The 23,261-nt window shown below is 41.6% G+C and overlaps 4 protein-coding genes across 4 annotated transcripts; 3 read left to right on the top strand and 1 right to left on the bottom strand.

The window, feature by feature from the left end:
- The first annotated feature begins 1,290 nt into the window (after positions 1–1,290).
- emp3a (epithelial membrane protein 3a (MAM blood group)) lies at positions 1,291–4,477 on the top strand. The gene is made up of 5 exons (XM_079157036.1): positions 1,291–1,383; positions 3,087–3,197; positions 3,342–3,444; positions 3,553–3,693; positions 3,908–4,477. Exons 2-5 carry the CDS (start codon positions 3,120–3,122, stop codon positions 4,081–4,083), a joined length of 498 nt encoding a protein of 165 aa, XP_079013162.1. The 5' UTR covers positions 1,291–1,383; positions 3,087–3,119; the 3' UTR covers positions 4,084–4,477.
- Positions 4,478–4,879: 402 nt separating this feature from the next.
- fam83e (family with sequence similarity 83 member E) lies at positions 4,880–10,411 on the top strand. Its single transcript, XM_079156673.1, has 10 exons — positions 4,880–5,239; positions 5,338–6,102; positions 6,577–6,723; positions 7,799–7,923; positions 8,014–8,448; positions 8,738–8,797; positions 8,883–8,966; positions 9,053–9,275; positions 9,362–9,568; positions 9,699–10,411. Exons 2-10 carry the CDS (start codon positions 5,635–5,637, stop codon positions 9,873–9,875), a joined length of 1,926 nt encoding a protein of 641 aa, XP_079012799.1. The 5' UTR covers positions 4,880–5,239; positions 5,338–5,634; the 3' UTR covers positions 9,876–10,411.
- Positions 10,412–11,032: 621 nt separating this feature from the next.
- utp3 (UTP3 small subunit processome component) lies at positions 11,033–16,516 on the top strand. Its single transcript, XM_079157001.1, has 16 exons — positions 11,033–11,226; positions 11,483–11,570; positions 12,996–13,052; positions 13,153–13,209; positions 13,296–13,425; positions 13,506–13,574; positions 13,685–13,806; positions 14,124–14,270; positions 14,409–14,480; positions 14,665–14,705; positions 14,787–14,883; positions 15,088–15,225; positions 15,315–15,451; positions 15,531–15,606; positions 16,016–16,123; positions 16,232–16,516. The coding sequence occupies exons 1-16, from the start codon at positions 11,210–11,212 to the stop codon at positions 16,319–16,321; spliced, it is 1,446 nt and encodes a 481-aa protein (XP_079013127.1). The 5' UTR covers positions 11,033–11,209; the 3' UTR covers positions 16,322–16,516.
- Positions 16,517–16,595: 79 nt separating this feature from the next.
- On the bottom strand, positions 16,596–18,874 carry ppcs (phosphopantothenoylcysteine synthetase). Its single transcript, XM_079157002.1, has 4 exons — positions 18,823–18,874; positions 17,423–17,957; positions 17,240–17,343; positions 16,596–17,079 (listed from the first exon to the last, which is right to left on the bottom strand). Exons 2-4 carry the CDS (start codon positions 17,952–17,954, stop codon positions 16,762–16,764), a joined length of 954 nt encoding a protein of 317 aa, XP_079013128.1. The 5' UTR covers positions 17,955–17,957; positions 18,823–18,874; the 3' UTR covers positions 16,596–16,761.
- Between the last annotated feature and the right edge of the window lie 4,387 nt (positions 18,875–23,261).

Raw genomic sequence — 23,261 nt, forward strand, 5'->3', positions numbered from 1 at the left:
TAGTAACAGTAAAACACTGTGATCATGGGTTTTCCGTGGGTCCTTGAAGGAGTCTTGAGGGATCGTTATCGTTGTGAATAGTTTAAATTCACTGGTAAACCTCAGTAAAAACAATGCTTTGTGTAAGACTCCGTTTCATACATCTGAGTGAGTGCAATTATGGGATACCTCCACTGGCAGTGGTGGAATGTAATGTTTTCTAATTTTGAGGTACCTACTGAACTTGAGTGTTTCCATTTCTACATTGTATCTCTTACCTAGACTAAGGAAGATTTTACATACAAAACATGTGATTATGCCTTGTTGTCACAAATTAAACTGCGCAACATACTGTATATATAACTGATTATTATGTTTAAGAACCACCTTGATGGCTGCAACAATAAAATGCTGCTTACTCATTTATGCAGCATTCATAATATCCCATGATAAAATGTATAATAGTATTTCACTCAGTGGCCATTTTTTCCTGCTATTTTTACATACTTTTAACTAATTGCACTTATTTACTTGAGTAACATTTTGAATGCTGGACTGTTCCTTGTAATGGGGGATGTCACAGTTTGGTATTGCTGCTTTTACTAAAGTAAAGGATCTGACTACTTGGTCCACCACAGCATATTGGTTAATTCAAGAAATATTACTACTACACTAACAAATCTGTAACTGCAATGAATATGAAGAACAAACAGCATTCAAATACAACCAGCTGGGAGTTTCTTGGGGAGATGAATTCTCTTCCCTTTACATTTAGGATTAATTACTGTGGGTGTCTTGGGTGGTCTGAGATTTCCTGCACATTTACAGTCGTAAGTGGGCACGAACCAGCCCTTACTTCCTGCCTTTCAATCACCTCACTCTGAAAATACTGCTGTGGTCTTAAAGCCAAGCTGCATGGCTGGCGGAATAGTATGAGTACATGTGCAGCTCGGTCACAAAAGTGTGGCTTTAATAATGCATGATGTAACAATCGCCAGCTCACACATCTAGCACCGTTGCAGTTATGACAATTGTGTTTCAAATGTGTGATTCTAGTTGTCCTTCTCTAGAGTCTGACTGATGGATCTAGGCATACATTACCTCATCATACTTTTTTCCAAACTTTAATGCAGATTGGATGTCAGTAGTGTAGCTTTTGGGGAAATGTTCTGTGCTTATGCGGGTCTGGAGGAATGTTATTCTTGCTGTGGGCATGCAGGGAAACTTTAGAGGAAATGGGTGTTGAGAACTCCTCCTAAATCTGACTCAACATTCCTCTTCTGTACCCTTCTCTCAAACGCTGTGAGGACAGAGGGACACAGAGGGAGGATAACAACAACTCAGAAAAGGAAAATCAAAGACGATCACTGAAGGGCATAGACTGAAAGGCACTGAAGCTGAAGGGTGAGAACTTCATCTCGGTTATGTTAAACAGACACGATATTCCTGGATTTTCACATACAGCTTAGTATAGCTATTGCCTAATGAGATGCAGGCCACACCCAAATATAATCAGATGCTAACAAGAAGATTCCTTAAGATATTGTTTGAACATTAATGAGGATGCCTTTCTGTTCTTCCACAGCGAATGCAATTTCTGTGTTTCATTATACTTCCGTTCTGTCTGTGCCAGTTACTTCAAACTGTTACATAAACCAGATGTAGAATGTAATCAAACACACGCCTCTCTGAAATGTCCACAATCTAATGGCAACAGAGGTTTCCCTCTATGGACAGAGCTGGGTTTGGAAAGGCAAACGTGTGCAAGGCAAAGAATACCCACTCCTATAAGTGTACCGCACAGTTGAGGGAAGGAAAAGGAAAAGTCTATATTTTGGCACATGTATTTGAAAGAAAATGCAATGATTTGTGAAACCTGCTCTCTCTCTCTCTCTCTCTCTGGCCACAGAAGCAACGTTTGATTGGAAAAACAAATTGAGTTTGTTCATTATGTCCTTTCTACTTATTTATTTAGATTGTACTCTATGTAAGTAGGGCACAATACAGATTCTGTTTTTATATATTATATGTTTGTAGTTATTTATAGTATCTAGGGGAACTGAAACAAAAAAGGAGCAAGTCTTTCTTAATAATGTGACTTCCCCTTCTTGTGTCCTCAAAAATGATGGAAAAAAGTGAATCAAATGAATGAGTCATGTATCACTCTTATTCAGCCTTTTGACGTAAATGCCTTTTCTCAATAGCTTTCTTTGGTGAGGATCGTTGGGGAACGTGTTTGAAAATATTAATAAAAGGAAATAAGTTTGTAGGCTTTTCATATTGAACCTGAAGTGTAATGACAGATAGTCATCATTTGTAATGATGGCGATTTATAAAAAGTACACAGCGATATGTCAGCCCGTTTGTAGAAAGGGCTTCAGACTGCATGCTTGGTCACAAGGAGCTGATGTCCTGGTGTATTGCTCAGAGACTGGACTGGCTCTCTCTCTCTCTCTGGCATGCTTGTGAGAGATTGTTAGTGCAGATGTCGAGATGCTTGATGAAAGTGCTCAGAGTTTCCGTGAGGGGCAGACAGACAGAGAGAGTCCACTGTTCCAGGCCACTGGCTTCAGAAGTCTGCAGGCCATGTTAAACAACACAGACATGATAGTGTTTCTATGACTGCAGAGCTATTTGTGTCACGAGGCATGGTGGAGGACTCAACCGCAGACCAGGCAGAGTAGCGTGAAGAAGGTGTTTTAATGAACAATTCTAATCCAACAGCAGACTTACAGGCACAATGGGGCATCCACGGAAGAGACAAGGGAAGAGGGGAGGAAATCCAGCAGGACCGAAAACAGGGCAGGCAGACAGGGAAACCAGTAACAGGACAAGCCGAACGGGCGGGTAGACATTGCAAGAATCTGGCAAGGAGTGACTGAGGGGCAGGAGTTTATGTAGGGGGAAGAACAGGTGAGAGGAGTTGTGCTGATGAGGGGGAAGTGCTTGATTAGTGATCAGAGGCAGGTGAAGGGAATAAGCTGAGGGAGTGACTGACAGGTAGAGTGAGGAGGGTAGACAAACACAGAACACAGAGGCAAAGCCTAATTGTGACAATTTGGTTCTATGTGAAACCACCAATATTAACACAAATGAATTGTATGCAGGAACCCAGATTGTTTCCTCATCTCCAAGCAGCCATGGGCTTCCTACTCATATCCCTAACCATGATGCATCTGGTCACCTTGGTCATGCTCCTCATCGCCACCCTGGACAAGGTGAGAGTCATGTAAACTTAGGTGTTAAGTCATGTTTTCTCTCTATGTACAGTAGATGTCACTGTTGACACCTGTATGATGCTAATACATCCAGTAGCATATTGTCTGATGTTGTTGTGCTCTGTTGTCATTTTCTTTCTGCAGTCCTGGTGGATATGGGATGAGTTTGAAATCACAGACCTCTGGTATAACTGTTTCCACGATAATGCCACAAACACCTGGTTGTGTGCTTCTACCAGTGAAAGTGGTAAATTTGAGAAATATTGGTCTTTGTGTATTTCTACATGAATGGATATAGCGTTACTTGCGGTTTTGCTTGTGTGTCCAACACTCATTCTCTGACCTTCTCTCTCAGACTGGCTGCAGTCTGTCCAAGCCCTCATGGTCCTCTCTGTGATCTTCTCCTCCATCTCCTTCCTGGTTTTCCTCGGTCAGCTGTTGACCATGTCCAAAGGAGGACTCTTCTACTTCACAGGCCTCTGTCAGGCTTTTGCAGGTGTTTGAAGTCTTATTCGTTAAACCACATCAAATGTTGTCAGAAAAAACAACAGCACTGAATGTGTTCATTTTGTGACAGTGACAATGTAATTGCACTTAGATTTGTATTTCATATTTACGTAGGCATCCTCAATAATATATTTACATATCATGAAAATGTATGACTGTGATGAGATAAGAGAATTTCAACCAACACTTTTTTACTCTTGCAGGTTGCACAACCTTTGCTGCTTGCCTCATCTTCACCTTCCACACAAAGGAGATTCTAAGTGAAACCAGAGATCTGAGCAAAGGACGCTTTGGTTATTGTTTCATCCTGGCGTGGCTGTGTGTCCCGCTCCTTCTGGTCAGTGGAGTCCTTTACGTCCACCTGCGCAAGAAGCAGTGAGCCAAAACCGTAAAGGATGGAAAACCTCTCAACAAGAGTGTGATGGGCTTCACTCACTTGCCCCTGAGGACGAAATGAGTGAGAAGGAAATACTTCTTTAAATGATACAATTCTCTATTCTTTTTGACTTAATATTCACTCTACCGTGCTTCATGGTTTGCGGGAAATGATGTTATCATCACCTACGTCTGAGACACATAGTTGTCACTCAAGATCAAGAAAACTAAAACTCAGTCATGCTGTAAGATCCAAAGATCATATTAACATGAAGGATTTTGATAGAAATTAAAATAACGAATGCACAAACTTGTGCTTCATGTATGATTGTGATTTTTTGTTTTTGTATTTTGTACCTGTATATATGTTTACTTATAATAAAAAACAATAGACTGATTGTTGATGTAACGTTTACTAAAGAACACTCCTGTATCAAAAGGTACTAAATCTGTGTAAGACCTGTTTTGTTTCGTAATAAGTGCGTCTTGTGTAACACAGTGCGAGTGCAATCCTCTGATACTACATCATGGTTGCAAAACGGGTGTGCCCTCTTTGTCATTTGATCACTCGTCGTTTTGCGGCACTGATTGTGTACTTTATTAAAGTATGCTCACATTGTTTTCTACAGAATAGAGATCAATGAGCTGATAACGAAACTGGCTGGTGGCACTTCTGGGCGTTTTCTTTTTTCACAAAGGTATTTCCAAAGGAAAAGAAAGAAAGAACCTGCTGTGATTGCACCTCACAGTCGGATACAGTACCACGTGTTACTCAACAAACCTACCTGTCTGGCTGGACGAGTCCAAAAGGTAAACTGTGAGGTAAATAGCAGCCATTTAGATATGGCAATTTATTCGCCAAAGACCTAATTAGGAAGTGTATGACCTGGAACCAGGATATCAAGTATGATTTATTTGAAAAACTGCAGCTGTGAAGGTCAGAGAGAGGCACGGTAGGATCGCACGTTTGTGTCAGAAGCAGCAAACTGATCTGTCAGCTGCAAAGAATTTCTGTAAGCTGAGAACAATGTCGCCAAGAAGGAGTGGAAGGCTATTGAGTGAGATGACATGCAGGGGAGGGAACACATGAAGAGCTACAGCTCCTGAGAGCTTTTGAGAAGCCTCATACTTGAGCCTGCGAGATGAGACATGCTGCTCCGGTGAGTTTCACGTCGAGTTGCTTTTTGTGAGTTGAAACAGCTTTTTGTTTAGATCACTTCTTTTTATCTATTTTTTCTTCTTCTTCTGTCAACATGAGGTGGGAGACGGGGCTGGTGCAGGACATACAATGTGCTCAGGACTGAACTTGTGAACCCTGAACAGACTTTTTCGCCGAAACGATTGTCTGCAACATCAACAGCAGGATATCATATGTGTTGTGGGCAGCTCTTGGAAATATTGTGACTTTTTACCTGAGGGATGAATGAAATCAACTTAACCAGAAAGAAGGGTGACATGAGCTGGCCTGTGTTAGTCTTGTCGTCAGACAACAGGAGTCAGTAGTGGGAACTTTGTCAGGTATCACTTATTCCCAGAGACACACCAGGCTGCGGTCATGTCCAACTCCCACGAGCAGAGCCTTGATGAGAATGCAGTGTTCCTGCCGGTGAACGAGTCCTCCCCGGAGTTCATCCACTGTGAGAAGGAGCGTCAAGCAGTGGAGAGACTCCTAAATGCAGGACCAGAGGCCTTCTACAGCTCCATCGGCACAGAGCGCTCCGGCTGCTTCCTGTCTTCTGAGGAGGTCAGCCAGATAACCAGCTGGGCTCAGGACCACCACTTTAACCCGCCACAGGTGCAAAGTCAGGAGAATGGAGGGGAAGGCAGCTCAGAGATGGAGGACGTCTGTTCTACCTACTTCCCTTCCCACTCAGACACACCAGCCCCGGACCTGGACCTGGGCTGGCCTGAAAAAAGCCACTGGGTGCCAAAGGGAAGCGTTACAGTCCACACCAGCCCCCCTGCTGACGGAGAACCTCCAGTCAGACAGATCATCAGATGGCACTTGCAAATGGCTCGCCAAGTATGCAAATATTATTTTTATGGATGAACACAACACATTTCTTCATAAGGGTGGAGGTGAAGCACATCAGTACTAACCGGAGGATCTGGTAATCTACTTATCAACGTTTTTTGACACTTAATATTTTCACACCACCACATTTCAGAGAGAAATGTTGTAGTTTTTCAGCTCCACTGTGTTTATTTGGAGAGTTTAAGATTTTACTTGAAAATCATAACCAAACAAAAAAATATAAAGCACTGCTTCAGTTTAAACTGACATAATATGCTTTTAATAAACTCCATTTTTGCTGGTAATAGTCTACCTGTTCAGTTTTACTTCTGTAAAAACCTCATCACTTCTTCCATTGCCACACCAAGGTAAATACACGCCTCTTTTCCTCTGAGAAAAACAAGAAGATTTCCTCTTTATGTAAGCCACGTTCTGAATAATCCTGCCAACTGCAGGCTGAGTGACATTTTGTGTACTACACAGGTAATTGCCATAGTGACAGACAGATTGACAGATGGTGCAATAATTGGCGATTTACACCATGCTGCTTCACGGGGTGTCTCTGTCTACATTATCCTGAACCAAAGGTCCATTCAAGAGAACTTCACGCTCAACAGGCTCAGGCATCCGGTGAGTCACCTCCTACAAATCAACACACTCCTATAGCAACCGTCTGCTGTGTTTGTTTGACATGGCAATGAATAAACCACAGACTTTGTTTTGCCAAAACCAAACACCACCAATTTAGAAGAGCAACACATGATGGTGTTGTGGGATTCTTTCTAACAAGATCACATCTCGATATAGGCGTCAGAGTTATTGAAAACTTTCTACACTGCATATGTACTATTGAGAGGTTTCTCAAAGGTGTCCTTTACTTTGGTATGCTTATCTTAGGAATGTAGCATGTATTTGTAAAACCTTATAGTTAAACTGGTTGCACAGCATTCATTGTTGCTTGTGTTTCTTTCCAGTGGTGAAATGTTGTACCTGATGTTGAGAACAAAATGATAAAAATCTTATTTTCATGAATAAGATACATGAAATTGATGAACTGAGTGACTGACCGACGACTGAACAGAAATGAAAACTCTCCGTCTATCTAGTATATATATTGCTGCAGGGATGACGTATTTTTGTAGGTTTTGTTTTGTCCAGACATTCATAATTCCTCCACGATGTATGCTACGCTTTCCTCTAGCACCACCATGAAGTTGACATTTGTGTTTTTTAGTGAAACGTCTCCATTTTTGAATTGATTGCCAGTAAATTTTGTGCACACATTCATGCCGCCCTCAGGATGAATAGGATCAACTTGTAACATTTCATATTGCACCATCATCAGGTCAAATACTTTGGTTTATGACTAAATACCTACAAAACTAATGGCATTCCCATCAGCCACATCTGTACTACAACTGTTAAGTCCTAATTACCAAATGTTAACATCCTAAAATAAGATGGTGAACATGGTCAAATGTATACCTTCAAACACAAAACGATATCACTGTCACTGTAAGCATGTTAGCATGCTGATGTTAGCATTTAGCTTAAAGCTTGTAGCATGGCTGCAGACTCCTGTATAAATACAAACCTTGTGTATGACACAGGACATTACATTCCGGTTCATCACATTCCGTCATGGATAAACACCAAGTGCCAGTGCTTCAGTCTCGAGTTTCAACCTAAGTTTGTGATTTTGCAGAACATGCGGGTCCGTGTTCTTGGAGGGAAAACCTTCTGTTCAAGGACGGGAAGAACGGTGGTCGGGGAAATGAAAGAAAAGTACCTTCTGTTGGATTTAGAGATAGTTATTCATGGCAGCTACAGGTGAACAGTCTTTTATTTGACCTAATTTCTCTTATATGTATCACACACACACACCTGAGTGTTGTAACACGCTGTCTTTGCACTCTGCAGCCTCACATGGACAGACGCCCACCTGCACCGGCAGCTGGTCACTGTTCTAAGCGGCCCAGCTGTTGAATCCTTTGATAGGGAGTTCAGGGTCCTTTTTGCGGCTTCGCTTCCCGTCCCAGACACATGGAGGCTTGCAGGTCCTCGGGTAGATGTGCCTCATCAGCTAAAAGACAGCTCAGATCTTGGGTTTAAAAAACCTCACCATTTGGAGCCTGAGATCACCAACCCTCCATCCCCACCTACCGATTACCTCCTGGACTGGGAAGCCATGGGTGTTATCCAGAGAAACCGCTGCTTCCCAGACAGTCCTCTTGATCAGCATGAGGAAATCACGGCCAAGGAAATACCACTGGAGAGCAAAATGCTGTTCATGAAAAACCCACCCATTGTGGAGGGTTTCACTAACAATAGAAACCCGTATGTTGAAAAGAAAAGGTACTTGGATCTTGCACCTTCAACCAATCTAAGTTGTCTTTTTACCAATCATACAGTATAGATATGTAAAACTTACTTTGACATTTACACAAATACATCTTTGCTGTATGCAATACAGGATCTTTTTGTTATATTTCTACTATAATTTACCTTTTACTGAAACTTGCACCAAAATATTGAAACATGTTTACTGTTTGTTATCATTCTTTGAGTAATTTCCCCCATGTATCACAGCATAGTTGTGATATTTTGTGCTACATGTTTATTTATCTCTTTTTGTTTGTTACAGGGTATATGAAAACACCTCTCCAGTGACAAAGAATGTGCCAGATAAATCATCAACTTTCAAGTAAGTCTTGTTGCAGCCGATTCTGTCATTATACTGATTAAGAGTACATATGGCTCATGTCTTTTTCTGCTAACTTTAAATGCAGATCTTTTGCCAGTGATCTTGATCATTTTCATAGCAACATACAGCCTTGGCCAACAGACACGACAATTCAAGAAAGAATAAAAAGGTAACACCCAAAACATAAAGGAAACACACTGAATAAATGATTATTGATATATCATATCTAAAGGAAAACGTTTTTTTCTCCTGCAGGGTGGAACACGCAAAAAATCAAGCCATTTACAGGCAACTCTCCATTGAGAAGAGCACCAAAGTAGATGACCAAAAAACAACAAGATTTGATGATGATAGACTTCATAAAGCCACAGAACCAACACACAAAATAATCACACGGCCAAGGACGGAGGCCGTTTTGGAAGGAGAGAGCAGTGTAAAAGAAATGAGCTCCAACGTGGAGAACACACCATCTTCTAGAGTAAGAAACTCCCTTTTCTGTCAAAACACCTTCGTTAAACTTGTGAAAAGAAATGTAGAAACTGAAATGCATTTCTCTCCTCACAGAAGCCTATAATCCTGAGGATGCCGCCGTCTGAGAGCTTCAGCTCTCAGAGTGACCTTATGAAAAAGATTCCGCCTCGGCAGAGCCCTTCAGGATGGCCCGGGAAAGGATCAAAGGCCGCTGTATCAGAACTGAGACAGTCCATGGTGGAGCTGGGCGTACACAACCCAGATGATGCCGGAGTTCCGGTGCCAAGGTTTAAGGCCAGTGTAAGTGTGTGGATACGTTGTTTCTCTTTGTTTCTCTTTAAGTCACTTATAACTCTCATCCTTTATTCAATTTATTGAACTTCTAATTCTAATGTTTTTTGTTGTCATCAATCTCCTGTTTCCTTGGCAGTGCTTTGACCCGGATTACATGACACCAGCTCTTGCCCTGATGAAGAAGAGGAACGATGAGTTGAAACCTTCATTGTACAGAACTCCCAAAAACTTTCTGCCCAGAGAGAGTCCTCGCAGCTCCATTTATGGACGCTGGAGGAGGTCAATGGCAGAGATGGAGGGAGAGCAGGAATGAGGAGCGAGGAAACAAATACATAAGAAATATGTTCTGTAGTAACATCTTCTGTCACTGAGGAAAGGCAGCTGCCATTAGCTGATAGTTACAACCTCTGCAGTGTTAATTACTCAAACTATGCCCCAAAACAGGCTGTGACTTTGAGAATACAAATCATTGTTATATATGCAGGAGTTACCAGTTCCATCTGTTGATTTACTGAATTTGATGGTTTGATTTTTTACTATATACAGTGTGTTTGATGCTAGGTTTACTTTCAAATATGTTTAAATAAATATAATTGTTCTGTTATTGCTGCTCACCATGAATAGTATAAACTGTTTAACCACCAAAAATAAACATTATACAGTATATCATGATAAAGAAGGTATGAGATCAATGTAACAAATGGTTTTAACGGAAGATGCTGAGCATGCTGATAAGATGGTAAAAGGTCCAAAGTAAAAAGCAGGTACCAATACACAGCCTTTAAAGTTATACTTTATAAGACAAAAAAAACATCTAAATGATTCATTACAGCTATTCCCCAGCAGTAAGCTAATTTGTGGCACAGTGGAGAAAACTCATTTAAATCATAATGTTGAGAAATTCTGGGACAGACAACTATTGTGAAATTAACGAAGAGAAAAAGCATTTAATGCAGCAACTAAATAAATGAAATTGTGTTATCAGCAGGGTTTGAATGGCCACTTTGACCTATGACCTCAGTATTGTAAATGAGAAGGTACCGGAGTACTAAAGGTTTGCTGGAGATAGGGAACAAACAATGGGAGTAAAGTAGGATAATATAATAGTTTAGAATATCCAAATGAATAGGAACAGTCTTAATATTCCCAAACATCTCATAAACAATGGTACATATTCAATCAGATACATCAGGGTTCCTAATTTATGAAACCCTTTACCCAAAAAGGTTTGTTATTAACTAGTCTTGTCATATTATTTAATAACAAATTTGTGTGGGATAGTTTCCTCTGTCTGTATAATCATTTTCATTGTTAGTTGGTTGACATTTGTTTGATTTTTAGCAAAGTAAATCACTATAAATAATACATTCAATACTCCAGTACAGTAGAGGGCGGTATGCATCTTTCACAGCGCTGTGTAGACCGCTATTTAAAGTACAGAAGAAGAAGACATCACGGAAGCACATGGTAACCAAAGGCAGAGCGGAGATGTGAAGATCCAGCTTTACTCAACTGGATATTTACAGTTTTCATTTGACTTTCTCTCCAGATATCAACACGGACGTTGAACCGTGTAGTTCGGTAATCGTTGTTACGTCCTGTTTTGTTCGTAAACGTGTAAACAAACACGTTTAATTCGTTGCCATCATGGTCCGAACAAAAAGGTGAGTTTGGCTAAACTTAGCCCAAATCGGAGTTGTTAGTATGTTTAAAGTAATGGTTATGCTAACGTTAAACTAAGTTTCGTTACTCTGTTTAATCCGATTTCATGTGGTCATTACCGGGGGGTTGTGTTACGGTACATTTTAGTTAACGGTTGTTGAGGTCTGGTAGGTGCTTAGCCCTCACATTGCACAGCAGGTCCTACAGGAACATCACAGACATTAAGTCGACTTCTTTCTCTTTGATTTTATTGCTCAGGACTATAAAGATACAAAGGCCAAAAAAGATCGAGCGGTATGATGAAGATGACCCTGAAGCCTACAAGAGCATGCCTGTCCCTGATAAGGTAAGGAGTTAAAACATCTGTCCCTGATGAGGTAAGAGGAGCCACCAGAACATCTGTCCCTGATGAAGCTTATAACGCTGATAGAAAGGTCCATCACAGCATATGTGTTGTACATACAATATGATTCCAGTTAGACAGAGTTGCATGACATAAACGTGTTTAAAATATGTCAAAAGTTTTATTTCATTTCTACAATATCACACACAAGAGGAAGGTTCACGGAAAAAACATTCAATACTGGAGGTTCAGCATACTCGAAGCAGAATAAATATGTTTGGATTCTACTGCGTATATCCAACAGATGTTGATTATATTCATTTATACTAAGGACAATTTACAATAGGCTTCGTAATAATATATCAAAAGGGTCGTATCATGCCTATTTTCACCTCCCTGATCGTATTTTGGGTTTCTACCAGAACATCTTTACATGCTTAAAGTAAAAAAAGATAAGCAAATATTTCTAGCATTGTCTATCTGAAAGAAAAACAGCATTCACAAATGCTTCGTTTTAGTGCCTGTCTCTTGAAGCCCCATATCTAAAGATGCCCAGTCGGCTGTAATTGGCTTGTGGCAGAAATATGGTGCACCTTTGCAAATGTAGTTCTCAAGCCCAGCTGCACAATACTCAGTTGGAGGGCAGTATATTCTAATCAGATGCATGTGACTTAGGAAGTCTGAGTGGCTCGCTGAATAACGATCTCTGCAGCCCACAAAAACTGACCGGGTTGTCTTATTTCACAGTTTGTGGGTTGGTAGGCACAAGCATATGTTGCTTTAATGTCGGTGGACACAGTGCACAAAAATGTAACTCAATCTAGAGCTGAGCAATATTGCTACATGTTGGTATAAGTAAGGGAGGTGATTTCCCCAAAGTCAGAGCCCACTGCAATGTAAACGGTGAAACGTTATAAATGTTTTATTATCGTGGCGGCCTGATCTAAAAAGCTAGAGCGATGTGTATTGACTACACACTTACCCTTTGGGGGGATTTTTTTCCCCACCCGACAACAGTGTTATCCCACCTGTACCTCAGGGGCACCGGCTTCGTTTTTCATAACCGTCAGTGATGTGGTGCTTCTTTTACACACTGATCTTCTTTCATCAATACTTCGATATCAATAATGTCTTGACTGTTTGCTCCAGTATTAAATCTAAACTAGAGGTGGCTGGTATGGCTCAGTAGTAATGTGGAAATGAAGGCCAAACAGTTCAAACCGGGGAATAATAATACGCTCAGAAATGTTCAAACATTTCTCTAATACTCTTACGTTCTTATAGTGACCACAGTCTGCTGACATGTCGTCTAATACATCAAACAAGCCGCTCTCAACCATCAACAAACTGTCCCCACGTGAACTCTGCTTTGGTGTCGTAGTTACTTTCAACAGCCGGATATGAACACGTCTCCTCTCTTCCTTTCAGAACTCCTCCCAGTACACAAAGGACAAAATTGATGAGTTTCACGATGAGAAGATTGCAGTAAGTTTACCTCCAAAGCAGATCTGTGGGACGTTCATGGTGCTGCTGTTTTTATCCTTTTGTTGTAACTGTTTTTGCTGCTGCGGTCTCTTTGTCACAGAAACTTCTCGCCAGCGGGGTTCAAATGGAGAGCGACCCGGAGGAACTGGATGATGAGGTGATGACTCGTGTGTTCATTTTTGGATTTACCGTCAGAAAATCAATGTAGTTCAAGAAAAACTCAAGCTCAGCTGAATTTTACAGGAGGAGGTGATGGCCCTAGACGATTCAGAGGATGACGAAGACGAGGAGGAGGAGGAGGAAGAAAAAGAAGAGGAGGAGGAGGAGGAGGGGACAGACATGGAGAGTGATCTAGAGGGCAAAAAAGAAGACGGTAAACATAAAAACATCAGTTTACGTCCAGGATATGTTTTAATGTCATTCTATCTTATTTAACTTTGTCGTCTTCCTCAGATCTTCCTAATGAAATGGCGTGGGGCAACAAGAAGAAGATGTTCTACGACTCGGACTTTGTCACCACCAGTAAGCATCTGTCATCTCCAGCCATATTATTGGAGCCATTCATTCATGATCATTTTGTTGTCTGTGTGGCTAACCGTCGCCTCTGCTAAACTTAAATTGTGTAATCACAGAGGGGAAATCTCAAGACGAGTTGGAGGCTGAGGAACAAGAGGAAGAAGAAGAGGCTAAAAATGTCCAAAAACGTTTAGCTGCAAATCTGAGCGAGGAGGACTATGATTTAAACTTGTTTCAGGTATTTTGTCTTTGTTGATCTCTCCTGTACACCTGCAGTTTCAACATGTGATGATAGAATGCGTTTCTGTCATCACACATCGGAACGCCTTGAGCGAATTTCTTCAAATTTGAAGGATGAACTGTGACCCCACAAAACACATTTTGGGCCATAACTCAAGAATTCATTTGCTAACTATGACAATTTCACACAGATGTCTAATAGGATAAGATGACATTTTGGACTGACATGGGCATAAACTGCAACATGAGGCGTACAACCGAGAGGGCGTAGTTCTAATTTGTTTATTGTGGTTGTTTTAATGCGTCTAAATGAAGGAATTTGCTGTGGATGAAAACAAGACTGTGGAAAAACAAGAGAGGATTGTGAAAGACCTGAAGCAGATGTCCCAGAAGGAAAAAATGAAACTTTTAAAAAAGGATTCACCAGAGCTGCTTGAACTTATTCAGGACTTCAAGGCAAAGGTAAACCACAAGCATGTCACCAAAACACATCCGTAGAAACAACCTCCGACTTGATTTGCCCAAAAGATATTTATGCGGTTGCCACAGACCAACGTGTAATTGATGAGACTTGTTTTTGTGTGTACTTGATGTTTGCAGCTCGGTGAACTAAAGGATGAGCTGCAGCCTCTCATGCAGATGGTCAAGGAGGGAAAGATCCCACCAGGAAAGGTGAGCGCATGGAGTTACATTTCCAGCTGGGAATTTTTATTAATTAATTAATAAGAGATAAAGGCGAGCTGCTGTGTTGAAAGTGTGCATTTGTGTTGGGGAGTAACAAGAAACATTAATAATGTCATGTTGCTGTGTCAGTCCAGTATGTCAATCTGAATCATTGTCGTCCTGTTTTCCAAAGGGTGCCGACTTCCTCAAGACGAAACAGCAACTGTATCTGAAGTAAGTTGTAGTTTTATAACATGTTGCAGAATCACATCATCGTCCTTCATTGAGCGGCTAATGATTGTTTTCTTACCGTAGTTACTGCACGAACATCAGTTTCTACTTGGTGCTGAAGGCGAAACGGATCCCTGCTCACAACCATCCAGTGATTGAAAGACTGCTGACCTACAGAAATGTAAGCCAACACATTCACATCAGTTGATGCATGTCAAGAAACCTTTAAATATTTCAATTCTGGACGGCGTCCTTTGGTGTGTCACTATCTTTTTGATACAACTGTACTGCCAGTGTCATGGGATCCATGAACATGTCCTCTACGTACACAACCACATTAGGTTGCAGCCCTCTGTCTCACGGACTCTTCTATTCCTGTCTGCAGCTCATTAATGAGCTCGGCTCAGTAGATGCTCGGCTGGCACCTCAGTTTCACAAGCTGCTAGCTGGTGAGGACAAAGATGAGACCAGCAGCAGACCAGCAGCGGGCAAGAAGACCAGAGTCGCCAGCAAGAAGGAAAAGGTGACATTTGTGTTTTTATTCTCACTTTGAATCCGTTGCTGGTGTTTTAATACAGAATTTAAATGGTAACGAGTGCACGTCGTTCGCAGGATTCTGGAGAAACTAATCCTGAGGTTGAGGAGGACTCAGACTCCGACCTGGACGAGGAAGCCGCTCTGCGTTTCTACAGAGAAATGGAGCAGCGGTCGAAGTTGAAGAGAAAGAGCAATGACCCAGAGGCTGAAGAGTAAGGATGATTTGAGTCTTCAAAATAGCAGTTGGGACAAAGTCAACTGGGGATCTGATAAATGTTCAATGTGTTGCAGGATGGAGGAGAAAGAAGACGAGCAGCAGCAGCACCAGCAGGAGGATCCAGATGCTAAGAGAGGAATCACTTACCAGGTACAGAGTTACAACCACTTACACAACGAGAGATTAGTGTTTACAGTCAGATTAACAGATCAGGTGATTGATAACAATTAGCCAACAACTGAATGTATCATTCCAGTGATTATTTGTACAAAGTGAAAGATGTACTTTTATGCTGGACTAACAAACTGGAATTTATTATCTAATACAGGTTTATATATATATATATATATATATATATATATATATATAAAAACAGGATTTGATTTAGATTTAGGTCTTCTCTGTGCCTCCTGAGAAGCTACAACTACATCAAGCTTACACCTGATTTTTTTTTTTTCTCAATATAATTCAATACACGGTGCCCCTCACACTGCATTTACATGTTTAACTGTCATTTCTGAACAGTTTTTCTAATAACGTGCCTCTTCCTATTCCACAGATGGCCAAGAACAAGGGGCTCACACCCAAGAGGAAGAAAATCGATCGTAATCCCAGAGTCAAGCACAGAGAGAAGTTCAGACGAGCCAAAATCCGCAGAAAGGGCCAGGTTTGTTTTCCTCTGAAGCTTCTGTGAACTGTCTCTGTCTGTCGGCTCCTCAGTTTGAATCAAGAGTATGTGTGGCCGTGTCAAACACGTTGCGTTCTTCTTCACCAGGTGCGAGATGTTCGTCGGGAGGAGACGAGATACAGCGGAGAGCTGTCCGGTATCCGTGCCGGTGTCAAGAAGAGCGTCAAACTTAAGTAACCGTGCAAGAATCTACGCTATGCTGCCAAGTAGAGTCACGGGATTGGATTATTACCAATGGACTGTACTTGTAATCTTTTTTTTTTTTATAGGTGTGTAGCAAAGCATGTCACTCAATTATTCAGCTGTCAATAATTGTTGTTGAAAATTCTGTTTTAGATCATTGCACCATATGAATAAACGTTCAAACTTGTATATTGTACCTGTTCAGAGACTCCATCATAACAAAGGTCTGTTTTTAGAGCTCATTAAAAGGACAAGGGAAGACGTCATCTGTTAGTTATAATTATTATTTAAGTTGTGCAACCTTACAGCATATACAGTAAGACAGCAGAACAGGCAACTAGGAATCAAAGCCAAACTCGGGATCTGTTAAGAGCACCGACAACAACGTAGCGCTGCGTCATTGACTCAAACATGCCGTGTTGATGCCAACCTCCTTATGGAGTTATGAACTTGTTGTGTGCCAACGTCAGGTTGCTCACTATCCTCTCCTCTATCTCCACGTCATTCTTCACGTCCTCCTCTGTGATGATCAGCTCAGCCTGAGTTTCGGGGGTCACCACCACCACGTAACCCCGTCTAGAGTCCAGCACGTTGGCCACTACGGCCTGGTGCCTGTAGGTGTCCAGAGCCCGCCGAGCCTTGTCCAGCAGGATGGACGCATCCGTCTCCAGCTTAAAGGATATGACAAAAGCTTGAGGGGCCCAGTCCTTCACCAGCGGCGACAGTATCTTAGGGACCATGTTCAGGCTGAGCTGAAGGGGAGAGGAAGTATATTCTCATTAATTACAAGGTTAAGAGTCTACAGCTATGCTAGCAGCTCTTTGAGTACTACAGTGACCGACATTGAGCCGTGCTGCTTGCAAGGCTAAAAAAAATATATATATTTGCTCGAATTTATATTTTCTCACTCACTTGAAGTGGTCCATTGGAAGACTGGATTTTGTGTTCAGGCATCTCTGATGCTGGGATGTAGAAATCCGACACAGCTGCGGCCAAGTAAAACATGGCCTTGGATCCTGAGTGCAGAATACGGAGTTATGAACAATATGCTGGATGAGAGCCACAACCTGGAACCTGCAAGTTGTTATTCCCTACCTATTGTGCTGAGCGCCTGTGCTGCTGCTTTGAGTAGATGCAGATACTCGGACAGAGTGCTGAACTCTATGGGCAGAAGGAGTTCGCCTTCTGTCACTTCCTGGTATCGCTTCAGCGCTTTGGCAATGTTGGGAAGCACCTGCTGGTTGACCACCACGTCGTCGCCAGAGTTACTGGATGCTCCACCGCTGAACTTCAGGGCATCCAGCATGTTTATGTTTGAGAACACCCGCGCGTAGGGGTAAAGGGAGCGATGCCTGTGTAGGAAGATAACGGCGTAGCCGGAGTCCATGAAATACTCTGCCGAGGAGGCTCCTCGTCTGCCGCTGCTGAAGTTATCGAGGAAACGAACAGTGCGCGACTCGAGGGGCACTTTGGTGCCCCCTGATGTGATGAGGACCACCCTGCGACCTGCCGCCACATGATGCCTGGCGAAAGCAGCCATCTTCTCCTTGACCTCATCGACGTGGGAGGGAACGGCAAATTCTTCAGCCAGCTTTCCGTCAATGGAAGATATTCTGGGTTTAGCCATCACCTAATATGAGAGAGAGAGAGAAAATAACTATCATTTTACTTTTTGCACATACTGCTGCCGCCCAGACAGTAGTACTGTTGGGACGTACTATTTCGTCATAATTGCACCTTGCACGTTGACACTCTTGCTCATATGTCTGCTTCGCAGAGGATTGTCGGTCAGAATAGCCAGAAAACTGAGAATCAAAGTGATGCAGAAGGACATCCTGGTATTGTGTACATACTGCATTTGATATACTATATATTGTGGCATACTAAATAGTATGGTAGAATGGGTATTGGAACATACAGTTATTTCCCAATACATACTATTTCAATTCCAATTGAATACATACTACATGCAATTGTGATTATCTGCACAATCAATACAATCGAAAGCCTGATAAACATGTATGGTACACGTGACGTGGATATCTGAAATGTTCTTTTTTAAGGAAGAATCAAATTCCAAATATTTGCAATATATATATCCAGTCCGGCTATTCAATATTTAAACGACCACCTATACTTCTAAAGGATTTAAAGATATGTTCAGTTGAACTAGTACAATCAAAGTTAGATATCTGTAAAAAAACACTATTTCTTCGATTACTTGTCGATATCTTTATTTACCATTCTCACTAGTGACAATACAATTTCGACAAAGTGAAACGCTATTATGAACAGCTAAAATGTAACACTTCCTAATTACAGGTAGGAGTGTAAATAGATTTACCGTTAAATCGTCTTGTCACGACACACCACGTTACGTTAACGTTACCTGCGATTAGACAATCATTAACCACCGTGACAACAACCTGAATGCAATAAAACAACAACGCTTGTTTCATCACAACAGTTAAAGATATAACTGCGAAATGTCCTACTTTGTATTCAGAGGTTGTTTCTCAGTCAGCTTCTTCACAACAACTTCTTCACTTCCTGAAACCACCGAGCTGAATTCTTCGGTCTTTATAAATACAGAAGAAACCCGTCAGCGCCCCCGGTGGTCGCAGGCGGTACTACCGCTACCACCGTCACTGGTATTTATGAGTCAAGTAAAATAATCTCGTGCGTCAATTATTGTTTTTCACTTTCATATAATGTGTCGTTAGCATCATCACTGGCGCACACAGAGGGCCGAGGGGAAGTTCCTCTTCAAGGGGATCTTTTGAACTGGACTGTCCCCACACTGACACGTTGAAGTGTTTGACGTTGATCTGGAGTATTAGGTGCTCATCTTCCCTTTAGTCTCCTTTTAGTGAATAGTCTTAAAAGTTCCCACTTCCTCAAAAATGCTGGTTGGATCCAGAAGTACGATGCACAATTGATTGTTGTAGGCTATATTGAATTTCTGGTGAGTTTTGCAAACATAAAATCTAAATCATCAAAAATTCTAGCCTATCTATTCATCTCCCATGTACCGAGATTTGTATCTGAAATTGCAGGTACAATAATTACTTTGAAATACTAGTAGGACTCGCTGTAGTTTATTCTTTTATTGATTTCTGATTTCTCCCCGAAACTTCATACAGAGTAAAAGAACACATTGAGTTTATGTTTGTTTTTTTAAACAACCTTTTAATATACATAAAGGTCAGGCGAGCTTGTTATTCGTCACATTGGATCTTCACCAGGTTGTTAAACATTTACTACACATTTTACATCTTGCTCTTGACCTATTTGTTGTGTTTTAATTTATCATATATTTTTCTTTTGGATATGACTTGATAACTTGATGTCTCCCTGCAGAGACCGCCATCATGGACTACATGTTCTTATAATTCAATGAGTAGTGAAAATGTTGCTTCGCTAAATGTTAAATTATTTTGAAGGGGAATTAAAGACTGGTGTGAAAACAACTGCACAGAGGTTTGTTGGACACCTTTCCGACTGAATACGGTTTTACCTGTAGTGTCTCAGATAAGCAGCGTTATGAAAAGGTGTTGTGTACAAAAACTCTAATCGTGTGTTTCAATCTAAGGCCGCACTTTGCACAGAAAGGCAGGGAAACGTTTTGTTTTTCAATGATTAATCATTTACTGGGCAAGTGATTTATCAACAGCAGTGCCACTGATCGACCCACAGGAGGCGCTGTTGCCCCGCTGAACAGACATCCACAACATTTCTCCATGGCTGCTGTCCTTGATGCACGTTTGATTGTGTTGATTAAGCTGATTGGTTTCCGCACATTTCGCGTTTATGTTAGTTCACGTTTATAAAAACGAAATGGTCATTTTACTGAGACTCCACCTGTTAGATAGAAAATGTAAGCGTTGGTTCAGGGTTTTTTTCAAACCCATGAGTGCTGTGTTTCAGTTCAAGAAACACTCAGTCAGGATATATGACATTGGAAAAGTCCAAAGTCAATACAACACAAAATAGCTACTATCACACAAGAAGAACAATTTAAATCAAATAGGCCAAGAGCAAAATATAGATACAATATTTAGTTTATACTCAACTCGTAAAAAGACAAAAACGCAGCAAAGATCCGTGTAGGTCTCATGTGGGACTTTTTTTCAGGCCGATTGTTTTCCACTGATGACATTTGTCTGATGCCTTCAGCTGGAGGACTTAGCCCTGTGAGACTGAAAGGACCTATTTAGTGAAACCATAAAGTAATATTTTAAGGCCTCAAAAGTGACACGTTTCAACACTTTGTCATAACAATACATAAAACAATTAGTATCTATAAAACATGATGCTATAACTCAAATCTACCACATACCAACGTTTCGCTCTGAAGTACTGAGAGTAATTTGAGACGAGGTCAGTGTGAGCTCACTGGGCTGCTGAGGACCAGGGCTGCAGTTCCCATTGAGGACATTCAGGTCATGTCCTTGCTTTTTTTTTTTCCTGGAAACTTAACTTCAAGTGCAGTTTACGCTGTACAATGGAGAGTGAGACATGCTGGGATTTTTATAGTTTTTTCAAACTCATTTTCTTTTAAAAGATTTTTGGGCCAAGAAAAAAGAATGAATGAATGAATTTAGTATTTCACTATAGAATATGAAACAGCATTTAGCCTAGTATGGAACTCGAGGACATACTGAAATTGAAACAATAAATTATTAAGGTTAGAAAAAGAATGGTGTTTTTAGGTATTTTTTTCAGCAGTAGTAGTCAAATAAATGGTGTAATAATCGTGTTTGTAGTAGTATATTCTGTTAGTGGAATCAAAATCAGTAAAAATAGAGTTAAAGGTGGCTTATAAAGAATTAAAATGAAATAGGGGGCAGATTGCTATTTTTTAGTGGCACCATTATTAGCTATAATAGGGCTATAGGCTATAGGTCTATGCTGTCCATGTCCAAGTTGTTCTACCATTTTATTTCATCATAGGCAATTCCATGTATTAGCACTACTTTAAGATTAATCTGTATTCAAATGTTTATAAGTTATAACTAAAGCGGTACTGGTTAATAGCTTAAATTATTAACTAATGCTAGATCAGTTATCAACCATTTACAACAACAACTTTCAGGAGGCCATCTTGTTAAATAATCTGCTGTAGGTGTTTATCCTCCAGCAAATCATGTAGTGACCCATAATGGACAACTTCTACTTCTGGAAAAACCTGCAGCAAATCTGGACCCAAATCAATTTATGAACAAAGTATTAACATGCATAACTGCAGACTTAAATTAAGCTTAATAAAGACTAAATCTATGTATTAATAGATTACCATCATGTAATATTATTAGGCCTATTGTGCAATATTACCAAATAAAAAGGATACACCAGTGAAAGAGATATTTTTCACAACCCAGCAAACCAAAAATTCTTCCTATTATCGACTTGTAACTGAAAAATGTAAATTGATTACCCTATAATGAAGCCATAAATTACAACTTTTTTTATAAAAGGCGACTATATGGACGCATGTGTCTGGAATTAAAGTTGAATTATCAGACAGTGGTGCCCACGTGGACTATCTTCTGCTTTCATTCTGCGATCCTGTCTCATTACTTGCGTGTTTTCACGTCTTCATTTAATAGGCAATAATCTAACTTCATTTTGGCACTTTGGGTTGTTATTCACCGGCAATGCGCCGTAAATAAAGCTGATTTGTTGATCAACTGATTAATAGATAGACAAGCTCGTGTGTGGGTTCACCCGCTGCTGTTGTGCGTTTGACCGCGCGCTAGTTTCTGTGGCGGCAGGGTGGTGAGAGAGAAAGACAGAGAGAGAGAGAGAGAGAGAGAGAGAGAGAGAGAGAGAGAGAGAGAGAGAGAGAGAGAGAGAGAGACAGAAACCTTCATGTGCGTCGTCGTATGTGAAAGTAGTTCCGGGCACCTAACCCAAACGGGGGAGAGTCCCGGATGTTGGCTCGGCCGCCGAGAGAAAGGCGAACCGGAGAAGGCGGAGAGAAGCTGAAGAGGGACGCCACGGCACCGCGGGCACACACCGGTGAAGCTACGGCTACGAAGCTTCTTTGCACAGGACGATAACGTGAAGAGCACGGGACACTCCGGGGGAGCCCCCGCTAGCTGAAGAAGAAGAAGAAGAAGAGGAGGTGGAAGGAAGGGGAGGCGGGCAGCTCAAACTACCGTCAGGATTACAGAGAGCCACCGTCACAGCAGCGTTCACCCAGAGTAAGTGAGCTACACGGGCATGGAAGTTGAACTGAGGCCCACGAAATGGACGACTTTAACGGGGAAGTGAGCCGCACTGAAGTTCTGTGGATTGAGCCCGGTGAGCAGGCCTTGGCACACGGCTCTCCGCTCGCTGTGGCGGGGCGTGCGGGAGGGGGGGGGGGGGGGGGGACACCTTTTTCCTCATGGAGCCAGTCAGTGTGTGTCCCTGTGGTCAGTGTTTAGTACACCGCAGCCGTGTTGCTGTAACTCTCCCAAGTTGACAGCTCTTGCGTTAGCCTGCTAGCACCGCCGTGCAACCGGTGACAACTGACAGGGCAACTTTGACAGCTAGCTAGCCAGTTTTGGTAGCCAGCTAACTTTAGCTGAGCGTTGTCGGCGCTCTCTCCTGAGCCAGGAGAGAGAGAGAGAGAGAGAGAGTGTGTGTGTGTATGTATATGTGTGCGTGTGTGTGTTCCTCGCATTAGGTGGTTATAATGACCTATCCCAGCCCTTCAACAGCTATCGTTAGCTAGCTGTTTGGTATGTGAGACGTTGTGTGTCCTGCATTAACTGTGTATGTGTGTGTGTGTGTGTGTGTGTGTGTGTGTGTGTGTGTGAAGCCAGTGTCGTTTGGCTTTCCTGCATGCTCTGATGGTATTTGACTCACAGCTGTTGCAGTGTGTTTTCTCGTCTGTCAATCGTCTGTTTCTCAGGCGGCTGGTTAAACTCCTCTTGAAAAAAATAAC

The sequence above is a fragment of the Pholis gunnellus genome, assembly GCF_910591455.1.
Source record: "Pholis gunnellus genome assembly, chromosome: 3".
Taxonomy (NCBI): Eukaryota; Metazoa; Chordata; class Actinopteri; order Perciformes; family Pholidae; genus Pholis; species Pholis gunnellus.

Coding starts and splice junctions, on each gene's coding strand:
- emp3a (XM_079157036.1), top strand. CDS start 3,120: ATGGGCTTCCTACTCATATCCCTAACCATGATGCATCTGGTCACCTTG. Junction 3,198..3,341: donor TCATCGCCACCCTGGACAAG/GTGAGAGTCATG, acceptor TTCTTTCTGCAG/TCCTGGTGGATATGGGATGA. Junction 3,694..3,907: donor CCTCTGTCAGGCTTTTGCAG/GTGTTTGAAGTC, acceptor TTACTCTTGCAG/GTTGCACAACCTTTGCTGCT.
- fam83e (XM_079156673.1), top strand. CDS start 5,635: ATGTCCAACTCCCACGAGCAGAGCCTTGATGAGAATGCAGTGTTCCTG. Junction 8,798..8,882: donor GATAAATCATCAACTTTCAA/GTAAGTCTTGTT, acceptor CTTTAAATGCAG/ATCTTTTGCCAGTGATCTTG. Junction 8,967..9,052: donor ATTCAAGAAAGAATAAAAAG/GTAACACCCAAA, acceptor TTTCTCCTGCAG/GGTGGAACACGCAAAAAATC.
- ppcs (XM_079157002.1), bottom strand. CDS start 17,954: ATGGCTAAACCCAGAATATCTTCCATTGACGGAAAGCTGGCTGAAGAA. Junction 17,344..17,422: donor ACAGGCGCTCAGCACAATAG/GTAGGGAATAAC, acceptor TTCTGCACTCAG/GATCCAAGGCCATGTTTTAC. Junction 17,080..17,239: donor CTTCCAATGGACCACTTCAA/GTGAGTGAGAAA, acceptor TCTCCCCTTCAG/CTCAGCCTGAACATGGTCCC.
- utp3 (XM_079157001.1), top strand. Junction 13,426..13,505: donor AGAGGGCAAAAAAGAAGACG/GTAAACATAAAA, acceptor CGTCTTCCTCAG/ATCTTCCTAATGAAATGGCG. Junction 13,807..14,123: donor ATGATTTAAACTTGTTTCAG/GTATTTTGTCTT, acceptor GTCTAAATGAAG/GAATTTGCTGTGGATGAAAA.